The sequence below is a fragment of the Rosa chinensis genome, chromosome 5 (genome assembly GCF_002994745.2).
Source record: "Rosa chinensis cultivar Old Blush chromosome 5, RchiOBHm-V2, whole genome shotgun sequence".
Lineage (NCBI taxonomy): Eukaryota > Viridiplantae > Streptophyta > Magnoliopsida > Rosales > Rosaceae > Rosa > Rosa chinensis.
Window position 1 is genome coordinate 71533595 of NC_037092.1, and position 12058 is coordinate 71545652.

The window sequence follows — 12058 nt, forward strand, 5'->3', positions numbered from 1 at the left end:
AGAATTATTGTAGATTTCCAACAGTAGTCAAATAGTAGAACTTAACGGTCAAAATTAACGGTTTCAGTCTTATATACCAAAATGATATTAGAATGCAAAGTTCATACACCATTCAAATAGTTTTCAAAATTCATACACTAAATTATAAAATCATCCATACTTAATACACTTACTTGTGGTAAAATCTCCTAAAAGTAAGTAACGAGGTCGGTACATAGAATAGTTTCTTGTAAGCCACTTGGTTTTCGTTTATGTATCTGTACATTGTAATGTTCGGAATTACAAGTGACCACGTAGCAGCAGATCGTTATTTATTTAACAGCTCCCGCTTTCTGACTTCACCTTTCCACACTTCCATTTTCTGGTCCACGATTCTTCGCCCACAAAAGTCTTCGCCTGAGCTCCCCCTCCTCTGCTTTTAACCCAGTCCCGGAAATGGAATTAGCGTTTAGCTGCTCATCTCTCTCAGGTAAACAGAGTCTCTAACCCAACTCGCATCTATTTGCTCTGAATTTCACCTTGAGTCGAATTGGGTTTCCTTCGATTTTGTGAATTTCATAACCATGGATCCACGTTTCTCTGAATTTCCCAATTTCAATGATCAAACCCTTTTGCCCGATATGTTGAATGAGTACCCAAGTAGTGACCCTTTTGAAGATCTCAGCTTTTCGGACCCAAACCCCAGTAACTCTGCTCTATCATCTAGCTTTAGCCCCGAGGGAGATGATGTTGAGTTTTCTGATAGTGTGCTCAAGTACATAAACCAGGTGCTTATGGAGGAGGACATGGAGTCAAAGCCATGTATGTTCCCTGATCCTTTGGCTCTTCAAGCCACTGAGGAGTCTCTTTATGAGGTTATTGGGGGAGGGAAGTACCCAATTTCCCAAGACCAAAACCCTCTTTGTGTTGATCAAAATGTTCAGAGCCCAGATGGCGGTTATTTTTCTGGAAGTTCCAGTGATTCTAGCTCCAGTCCTGGTTCTTCCGTTGACTCTTGCCCGGTCACTGCTCAGTTTGTAGGGACTAGGAGCTCTATATTGCAAAACCCTATTCCTGAAAACTTTGTTTTCCAGTCCCCTTCCAGGGCTAGGTCTCAATCGTCGTCGGATGGGTATGGCAATGGGAATGGGATGGTGGCTTCTTATAGGAGTGAGCTAATGGTTCCTGATGTGCTTAGTAAGAATGAATTGTTAGTGCAGTTTAACCTAGGGGCAGAGGAGGGTAGTAAGTTTCTTCCTAGAGGTCAATTGATTAGTGCGGAGGGCAACAAGATGTATGCTGTGGTGAATAAAAAGGCTGGAGATGTGGTAGTAACAACGCAGAAGAATGGGAGTGAGCAATTTCATGTTGGTTCAAGAGGAAAAAAGAATCATCAAAGGGAAGATATAGATTTGGAGGATGGGAGGAGTAACAAGCAACCAGCAGTTTTTATGGACGATGAGGAGGGTGAGCTGTCTGATATTTTTGACAAGGTGTTGCTCTGTAAGCCTTTGGAGAGTAAAGACGATGAAGCCAGTCAGAATGGAGCAAACAATGGCCTGCAGCAGGATGTGCAATCTGTTGGAATTGGTAATGGGAAGGGTCGCGGCAAGATTCACAGCAACAAGAAGGAAGTGATAGATTTGAGGGCTCTTCTGATTTTATGTGCACAAGCTGTTTCTGTTGATGATCGCGAGACTGCTAGTGAGCTACTAAAGCAGATTATGCAGCACTCTTCCCCATTTGGTGATTGTGCTCAGAGGTTGGCTCATTGCTTTGCAAATGCTCTTGAAGCGCGGTTAGCTGGCACTGGAACTCAAATATATACTGCTTTATGTGCTAAACGAATGTCAGCTGCTGATATGCTGAAGTTTTATCAAGCTTATATTGCAGCCTGCCCATTCATGAAGATGTCCATGATCTTTGCAAACCATATGATTTTAAAAGCAGCTGAGAAAGCAGAAACACTTCATATAATAGATTTTGGTATCCTTTATGGTTTTCAGTGGCCTGCTCTCATTCATTGCCTTTCAAGAAGACCTGGTGGACCTCCCAAATTACGTATTACAGGGGTAGAGCTCCCCTTAAGTGGTTTTCGACCAAAAGAAAGAGTCCAAGAGACAGGGCATCGCTTGGCAAAGTATTGTAAGCGATTTAATGTTCCTTTTGAGTACATTGCCATAGCCAAAAAATGGGAAACTGTCCAATTTGATGACCTCAAAGTTCAAAGAAATGAGGTGCTTGCTGTTAATTGTCTCTGCCGATTTAAGAACCTCCTTGATGAGACCGTTGTGGTAAACAGTCCAAGGGATACTGTTCTAAATTTAATTAGGAAGTTAAATCCTGATGTCTTTGTCCAAAGTGTTGTTAATGGATCCTATCATGCACCCTTCTTTGTTTCACGCTTCCGAGAGGCACTATTCCACTTCTCTGCATTGTTTGATATGTTTGATAACAATTTGCCTCGTGAAGATCTGATGAGATTAGGGTTTGAGAAAGAGTTTATTGGACGTGAAGTTGTGAATATAGTAGCTTGTGAGGGTTCAGAAAGAACTGTGAGGCCAGAAACATATAAGCAGTGGCAGGTTCGGAACATGAGGGCTGGGTTCAGACAGCTGCCCTTGGACCGTGAAGTCATGAACAAAATAAAGGATAAAGTAAAAACGGGGTACAGCCCTGATTTTGTGGTTGATGAGGATGGCCGCTGGATGCTGCAGGGATGGAAGGGCAGAATTATGTTTTGTTCCGCCTGTTGGGCATTGCCTAGGACTTGAAATGCATGATTGGTATAATTGACTCGCACAATTTTGTCAAATACAACTTCTTTCCAACATTAAAGTTAAAGAAAGTTAAAGAGCTTGGTGTACAAGAACTTTAATTCAATTGTGGTAACAATGCATGTGGACTTTAGCAGTTGTTACTTCTCTCTCACTGCCTCCATGTTTGGGGACTTGGAAGAGCAGCAACTGTTGTAGTTGTGTGTGCGTGTTTTTTCTTTTCCTTTTTTTGGGCCAATTGTTGTAGTTGTGTTTTAGATATGTAACTATTGTATATTAGTTAGCACCATCCCACTGTAGGTTGCTGTATTGTGTTGCTGATTTGTCAAGTTCTAGTCTGGGTTCTGGATCCTCCCCTGTAAATGTTTTTGATCAGGTGCCTTTTATGCAGCTTTTATATACGGCGAAAGCTGGTCCAATTGGCTACCGCCTTAAAGTTCTCCCCTCTTGCATTTCAAACCGCTGTATATCTTTTGTTTTTGAGTTGGTTTTATGATTATGAAGTACTAGTTTACTGTTGAATCATATATTTGAATTGGCAGAAGTTTGATTTGGTCTCTGGTTTTTGTAATACTTCATCTAACTTGTGAAAGAAGAAAAGTAAGAAGAGGAAGACATGAACTAAGAAAAAGTACAGAAACAAAGACTTGCTTGGATATGACTTGTTAGAATCGGCAGTGAAAGAAGAATCGTCAGCACCATTTCTTATGTATCCAATTTGCTGATGAACGCAGCCCTTTGAATTTTGCAAGAGACATCGACTGATATAGAAACAGAGTAGTGCCGCAAAGGATGTCACATGTATCTGAGATCCAGAAACGTGTATACTGAGAAGCTAAAGCCTAATCTGACTAGTTGTCCCCAGCACAAATTCACAATAGTCTACTCTTTTCTTTTCTTTTCTTTTCTTTTTTTGGTTCTTTGGCAAAGCCTCATCGCAAAGTCTAACATACCATTGGGTCCATTTCTATGATAGAAACCAAGCATTGATAGAACGAAGTCACAAAGCAGATATTAGAGGTGACCTCATCAACTCTGACGCAAACTCGATGAGGGCTGTGATGCCATTGATGTTTCTCATGCTCTCCAATGCATCTTACTGTATGCATGAGGATCTGTGGTACAATTTTTTTTTCTTTCCAAAATTAGATGGCGGATTGGATCCTCTGCTGGGTTATTTGGGTTTATGGGTCTGGGTTACATGAGCAAATGAGTCGTACTTTCAAGACACTTTTTGGTGTTTATGGTGTGCTAGATGTGAATCCTCGACTTTGTAGTATAGTCTATAATTGAAATACATTAGACTATTAGAGTATCCATCTCCAGGAAAGTATTTTTGTAAGATTTTGCTTTCTTTTTCTGGAGAATGGTAACTTTGGTCACTAAACTATGACTCATTCGACACTTTGGTTATTTAAGTTTAAAATATATCACTTTGATCAATCAAGTATTACACTGTCATTCACAAAATTCACTTTGTTGTGAAAAAAAATACTCTTTGAGTGACTTTTGTGAATGATAATGTAATACTTAGTGACCAAAGTGATACCAAAGTGATATATTCGAAACTTAGGTGACCAAAGTGTCGAATGAGTCATAGTTTTTTTTATTTTTATTTTTTTTTATATATATAAAAAACCCCACCCCATTCCCACCCTTGATGGGGCTCGAACTCCTGACCTCTTATATATGAGATCAAAGCCTTACCACCCCACCAGTCATAGTTGAATTTTCTATTCTTTTTCTTCCAGTTAAGTCATTTTGTTGTGAGAAAAAAATATTCTTTAGGTGACTTTTGTGAATGACTGTGTAATATTTGAGTGACTAAATTGATATATTCGAAACTTGAGTGATCAAGATATAAAATGAGTCATAATTGAATGACTATATAACGAGTAGAGACAGGGAGACAGACTCGTACGTCCACTACCAATTGTGGAGATATTTTCTTCACCAAAAAAGGCAAAAAGCTTATTAATCCTTATCTGGTGTTCAATGTATCTGCCATCATCAACTCAGGGCCCACGTGCATTCACATTTTTTTGTACTAAGTGATCATATTTCTAGGATCTCGTTTTGCCAAAAAAAGGTGATAGAGATGCCTCTGGAATCTGGATGAAGGCCAGAAGGACCACACAACATGGACATATGCGTGTGATTGAAGATGAGAGACTGATAAACGACAGGCAACTAGACAAGAAAGTCCTGAAGGTCTTTATTAATATCACTGGTTTGGTTTTTGCAAATTGCAAACTACTGACTCTAGAATTTGGAGGTCGAATCAGAATTCAGAAGAAGATTCAAACCCAAAATTGCTCATCTCTTTCCTTATCTCCCAATTAAGGCATTAAGGCACTTGCATTAAGACATGCGAACACCAAAGTAAAGTGTTCCATTACATTATGGTCCTAAAGTGGTCATTAAAGTCTAAACACGTCCCAAAATGCCACTAAAGGTATTGTCTTATATTTTATTGAATTTTCCGATTGCCAGATAAACATCAGGGAATTATGATGTCGTTTCATGATCATGGTAAGTAAGTACAAGCAAGTTGATTTATTAATAAGACACTAAAATACTTTTACGTTAATTAATTTTATTGGAGAAATTTTAAATGCACCATTCATTTAATTTCTCATATTAATATTTTCTTAAAATATCTTATACTTTGGTAAAAAATAAAATATTTAATTAAATGTAGAACTCAAATTACTTTAAATATCCCTAATCTACAATATCTTATTATTTAACTATATTAAGACTACTATTTGCATGATTAGTATATAATAATATATTGATGTTTTGTAGAAAAAAAAACAGAAGAAAAGGAATAAAAAAAGGAGCGAAGTAGGCCTTACTAAGCAATCCAGGCTCTATTAAGACTTCCCATACCTTTCAAAAAAAAAAAGACTTCCCATAAACCCTAACTAAGGGTACACAAGATAGACTTGATCTGTGTATGGTTGTTTTTTATAATTGTATGTGTAAATTTGAATAATTTTATTCAAAAAAGTATAAAATTAGGTGATTGCGTGACACCGCAAATAATGAATATATTTCTATTTAAAGGGAAGAGAAAGCCTTATTATACAAGACAAGCACATAATTTCGGAGGTTTCCGGTGGACCTCTTTGTTTATCTATTTAATTGCTAAAAGGATGGACTATATCCTAAAAAGATGAGTGCTCATAAGTTTTCCTGCTTATTTGAATCAAACCCATCATGATGGGGCCGCAGCTTTGATCTCACATGAAGAAAAAGATCAAAAGCACCTGTTTTCTTCTGATTGAATAATTGGGGCAACCTCATTAAGTTAATCAAATGTATGAATGTATGATCAGTTCAGAGTATCGGACCTTATCTAGCTCTATTATTCCAACCTGATTACGTCACGTGCTCTCTGACTCTCTAAATTTTATGTTATCTACAGTAATAATTAGTGTGAAAGGGAATTAAACAATTGGTTAGTTAATAATAATCTGAGATCGATTACCAGAAGTTCCATTCTTGTTCTTCACGAATACCAAATGGACCCCTAGTGATGATAGTCTTTCACTGATAGAGACTTGCACTAGCTGGCTTGGTGATCAAGCCATAAGGGGAAACCGGTGGCTCTGAGTCTTATCGGTAGCTTCAGCTAGTTTGAATGTGTCAAACGACTCATTATTTTTTATTTTATTTTTCATAATATTTGATTGACTGCGGTTGGCTACCAAATACTCTTGAATAGGATTTCATATTCCTAAGTCCTAACTAGTTGATTATATTTGAACGATAAAATACGATGACAAGTTTTGGGTAAGCAACCAACAAGCACGTTGGTAGACTACTAGCTATGAAGAGGTTGGTTTATACCATAAAGAGTGTTTAGTAGCCAAGCACTTAGATTTTAAGATGTTGTACTCATGAAAAAGTGATGAATTTTATAGTGAAAGACATTTAGAGATAGTGGAAACTCCGTTTAAATTTTTTCTCATTAATTAAAACAACTTTATAAGTTAGAGTTGTGATTCATTTCTTGTCATAAATGTCTTTTTAAAAGATACATTAGAATCCTTGTGAATCAAAGATTAGGACAATCACTATTCACTTCCTAATTTATAATTATAGAGAAATTATATAAATGTAAATCGGTTTCATGATATACTAAACTAATACTCTAATAGCATATGATGAATTGGAAGTGCGAGCTATGAAGTTATCATTTGCATTAACATTTTTAGCACTAAGAGTTTTAGAAAATGGCTTGAGAAGGTTTATGTAGAAGATGACTGAACTTTATTTGTGACTATTATTAAATCTCTTGGAGAATCGAGAATTAATATTGTTGATGACATAAATTTCACATTTTGTCACATGGTAAAGCAAAGAAGAGACTGAGAATGGAGGCCAAAACCAAATCCGAGGTTGTAGAGTCAGACTTGTGCATGACCAGATCATCAGAACAATCCAAATCGCCAGGAAAGGCAGACTGGTCTACCCGGTACCGTACATAACCACCCCGGTCACACAAAAACCTATGTTCCGAGAAACTTCCTCACAAGGGTCTGTCTCAGCTTTTATATAGCACTACCACTCCTGGCTGGGTTTGATGCTTCTCGAGTCTTTAACCCTTTCCCTTCTCAAATCTCAAAGCTTTCTTCCAGTTACGCCAGCCCTTCAACTTCTTTGCCTTCCTCTTCAGTAAAGGTTCGTTCTTTGCTTATATATTGAGTCTTGGACTTGAGCCCCTCTTGCTTTTAGTGAGAATTCTGATGTGTTGTTGAGGTTTTTGAGCTTTACTATTGATTTGGTGTTGTTGGGTATGGAAAAGTTTATGCTTTTGCTACCATGGTGGGGTTGTTTTGATTGTGTGTGTTAGATTTCATTTAAAGGGTTTAGTACTTTAGTCACCGTTTTGATTCGGGGTTAACGGTTTTACTCAGAATTTGATTGTTTGTGATTATGGATCCACCTCACACTGGACTCCCTGATTTCATGAACGACATTGATTTCGAGTCCATGTTACCCAATTCATCTCAATTCCCAGAAATCCCAAATCAGTACCAATTTAACCAGCTCTCTCCAGACCTTGACTCTTTGAGCAATCAGTTTTCAATTCCACCGGAGCCGGTATCCGGTAATTTTGTTCCTCCAATTAGTGTCAGCACAGAAGGAGAGTCACTTCTTCCGAACGGAGGCTCATTTTCCCTTCCTACAACTGTGAGCCCCGGAGTAGATTCTAAGTCCTCTGATGATCTTGACTTCTCTGAAACTGTTTTCAAGTATGTAAACCAGATGCTTATGGAAGAGAACATAGAGGAAAAGCCCCTCATGCTCTATGATGATCCATTGGGCCTTCGTGGCACTGAGAAATCGTTCTATGAAGTTCTTGGTCAACAGTATCCCTTCTCACCCAATCAGCAACCACTTTATGATGATCAACCCAATCAGCAACCGCTTTATGTTGATCGAAAAGATGAGAGCCCTGATAGTTACTTTTCTGGTAACAGTAGTGATTTCAATACTGGCAGTAGTCCTAGTGCTGGCACTAGCAACTCCGTTGATTCTCAATCGCTTGGTGATTATGGAGAGCAGAAGCCATCTTTATCAGAAACCTCTCATTCAAGGGACAGTGTTTACCAGTTTAATTCTCATTCCAATTCCAATTCGCGGTTGTCCGTTCCTCTGACAAATAGCCTGTCTAGTTTTGGCGGTGGGATGTCTGAATCTTCTGTAAATCAGTTTCTGGCTCAGAATATATTTACAGATAGTGAATCTGTGTTGCAGTTTCAGAGAGGGTTAGAGCAAGCAAGTAAGTTCCTTCCCAAAGTTAATCCATTAGTGATTAATTTGGAAAGCAGCACAGTGTCTCCAGAAGTGAAAGGACATGCTCCAACTGATATCGTAAACAAGGAAAAGAGTGAGAGGAAGAACCGACCTAGTAGGCGAAGGGGAAGGAGGAAATCACCGAATGGGTCAAGGGAAAGAAAGAACTCACCTGATGGGTCAAGGGAAAGGAAGAACTCACCTGATGGGTCAAGGGGGAGGAAGAATCATGAGCGAGAAGATGTGGATTCTGAAGAAGGGAGGAGTAGCAAGCAGTCCGCAATTTATAAGGGGGAGGAGGATGAATTATCTGAGATGTTTGACAAGGTCTTGCTTTTCGACGGGTCTAATCTGTCTTCATGTGGCTCTTGTGGTGACAATGTAGATGTGCAGAATGAAGAAAGCAAAAACTTGCAGCCCAATGGACAGCCACAAGCATCAAATGATGAAGGTGGGACGGCTCGTGCGAAGAAACAAGGCAAGAAGAAGGAAACTGTGGATTTAAGGAATCTTCTGATTCTGTGTGCACAAGCGGTGTCTACCAATGATTTTAGGACCTCCACAGAACTACTAAAGCAAATTAGGCAGCATTCTTCCCCTTTTGGTGATGGATCTCAAAGGTTGGCTCATTTCTTTGCAAATGGACTTGAGGCACGAATGGCTGGTACTGGCACTGGAACCCAGTTTTATTATATTTCCGTTGCTTCCAAACGGAAGGCTGTTGATAAGTTGAAATGTTACCAAGTTCATCTTTCAGCTTGCCCTTTTAAGAGAATGTCAATGTTCTTTAAAAACAAGATGATTTTGAAGATGGCTGAGAAAGCAACTACCCTCCATATTGTAGATTTTGGTATCCTGTATGGTTTTCAGTGGCCAATCCTTATCCACAAGCTTTCAATGAGACCTGGTGGGCCTCCCAAGCTACGAATTACAGGGATAGAGGTTCCCCAACCTGGATTTCGTCCAGCAGAGTGGATTGAAGAGACTGGACGCCGCTTGGCGAGATATTGCAAGCGCTTTAATGTTCCTTTTGAGTTTAATGCGATAGCGTCGCAGAATTGGGAATCCATCCAAGTAGAGCACCTCAAGGTTGAGAGGAATGAGGTGCTTGCTGTGAATTGTATGTTACGGTTCACGAATCTACTGGATGAGACAGTTGAAGTGAACTGTCCAAGAGATTCTGTTCTAAAGCTAATCAGGAGGTTGAAACCAGATATTTTTGTTCATACTATTGTTAATGGTGCCTACAATGCCCCTTTCTTTGTCACTCGATTTCGGGAGGCTCTCTTCCACTTCTCTGCCTTGTATGATGCATTTGATGTTAATATACCCCGTGACAGTCCAGAGAGGTTGGTGTTTGAAACAGAGTTCTATGGCCAGGAGGCCATGAATGTGATAGCATGTGAGGGGATACAGAGGGTTGAGAGGGCTGAGACATACAAGCAATGGCAGGTACGTTGTCAAAGGGCTGGTTTAAAGGTGTTGCCATTGAACCAAGAGTTAGTGAAGGCGTTTAGGGATAAGGTGAAGGCATGGTACCACAAAGATTTCGCAATTGATCAAGATAGTGATTGGATGCTTCAAGCATGGAAGGGCCGAATTGTCTATGCTTCTTCTTGTTGGGTGCCTGCATAGGATTCTTGCAAAGCATTTTCTTCTTTTTGAAGTTTGATCTTCTGTGAGAACTGAAGATGAAAAGGCTGTCATAACCAGTTCACAGGTATTATTTCCTCTTGCATTTTAGTATTCCTTTTTTTCATTCATGCATATATTTTTCTTGTGTTAGTAAGAGGTTCTGCTTCTATACTATAAAGTTGGTCACTGACAGTGATGAATTTGAATTATTTGACCGACTCAGCAACAGAAAAAGAAGCTGACCATATTGATATCATGCTTTGCAGGTCAATTGTGGCAGTACTTTCTTCTTGCAGAAGAACGTTAAGGAGGAGAGATGATTTGCTTAGATGGTTGCTGCATCATTTCTTTGGACTCAAATAGATGCGATATCGGAAGGCTTTTTTGGTCATGATAAATGACAATCGAGTTATCGATTCTTGTATGATGTATAGTTGTCTAGACTCTAAATGCAGTTGGTTGTATGACTATGGACAATAACTGCTTAGATAAGAATAGACTTAAAGGCTGGAATGCCCCTAAATTTTCTCTCTGCACACTAGCTTTTTCAGATCAATTTACACATTTTCGCTAACAGTTCAGTGTTCTCACATGGCAAACACGTGAGGTTAATTTTGTTTTTACTGTTTTTTTTTTTTGAAGGGCTTGTTTGTACCCGAAATTAATATTTTTTCCCGACAAGAGGGACTCGAAGAAAACCGGGCTAATATCCGTGGCCCAAACTATATTTTTTTTTTTTGACAAGTTCGGAATATATTGTTTAGAGGCTAAATAAAGCTTACTTGGAGACCAAGCAATTTTGAATTAAATCTGGATATTCACTGATTTACTATTAATTATCAAATATTTGATAATTAATGGTGATCTATTTGTTTTATTACCAAGTATGGTGCAAGAAGGAGCATGGACGTGAGCTATGCGAATCATATATTCTCATGCAGTTAGGTCTTATGGTGGATCAAATAAGGAAGGGATCATAGCCAAGAGCCATGCATGCAAGGAATCAGGGGGTCCCACATATATTGCAATTAAACCACAACGGACGTGGGAGAGTATCATGCTTGATTGTCATCAACAAGGAACATATATATATATATATATATATATATGGGCGGATCCAGAAATTTTTTTCAGGTAAGGCAAGTCAATGGCAGGAGGGGAAGGGAGGAAAATTAGAGAGAAGCTGCAGATTTTCGAGGCAATTGTGAAGATTTTGCCCTGTTTTTGCCTTTATTTTGCCTAATTTCTGTCATTTTCTTCCCCAATTCACCTTATTTTGCCCTATTTTTACCATTTTCACATCCCTTGCCTACACCAAATCAATGTAAAATCAAAAATCCAGTCTAGGCAAGTGCCCAAGCTGGGCTCTATGTGGATCCGCCCCTATATATATATGATGTATGTATGGTGGCTCATGCATGGTTCAATTAAGGGAGGTTCCCCATGCAATTAAATGTGGCAACATGCTGTGCTTCTCTACCTATATTCAAGAGTACCCATGCAATTAATGATTGTAAAGTCCCCGCGAGGAGTCCTCGCGAAGTCGCGAAGATATATATGAACATATATACATGCATGGCAGAAGATCAATTAAGGAAGGTATCATCCTTAATTGCATGAATAAAAGATATGTGCATATCCTACCGCATCCAAGAAGAAGATTACGTCCAGGACTCTAAAAGGTAATTAACCTTGCCTAGAAAATTGCTACGACAGAGTTAATCTCTTATCGCCTACGAGATAATTATCAAGACTATTAAGAGTTTTGATTTGATTCAAGGCCAATAACTGTGGCCTAAAATATAGTATTTCATTCCTATTTGGAAGGAGAATCTGCAGCAGCCTATATATAGAGGCTA

General features: G+C 38.9%; 1 protein-coding gene across 1 annotated transcript; it reads left to right on the forward strand.

Annotated features, from left to right (window-relative positions):
* The first annotated feature begins 262 nt into the window (after positions 1-262).
* LOC112163987 lies at positions 263-10775 on the forward strand. The gene is made up of 4 exons (XM_040505959.1): positions 263-2750; positions 4824-4967; positions 7689-10284; positions 10466-10775. Exons 1-3 carry the CDS (start codon positions 564-566, stop codon positions 10197-10199), a joined length of 4842 nt encoding a protein of 1613 aa, XP_040361893.1. The 5' UTR covers positions 263-563; the 3' UTR covers positions 10200-10284; positions 10466-10775.
* The last annotated feature ends 1283 nt before the right edge of the window (positions 10776-12058 follow it).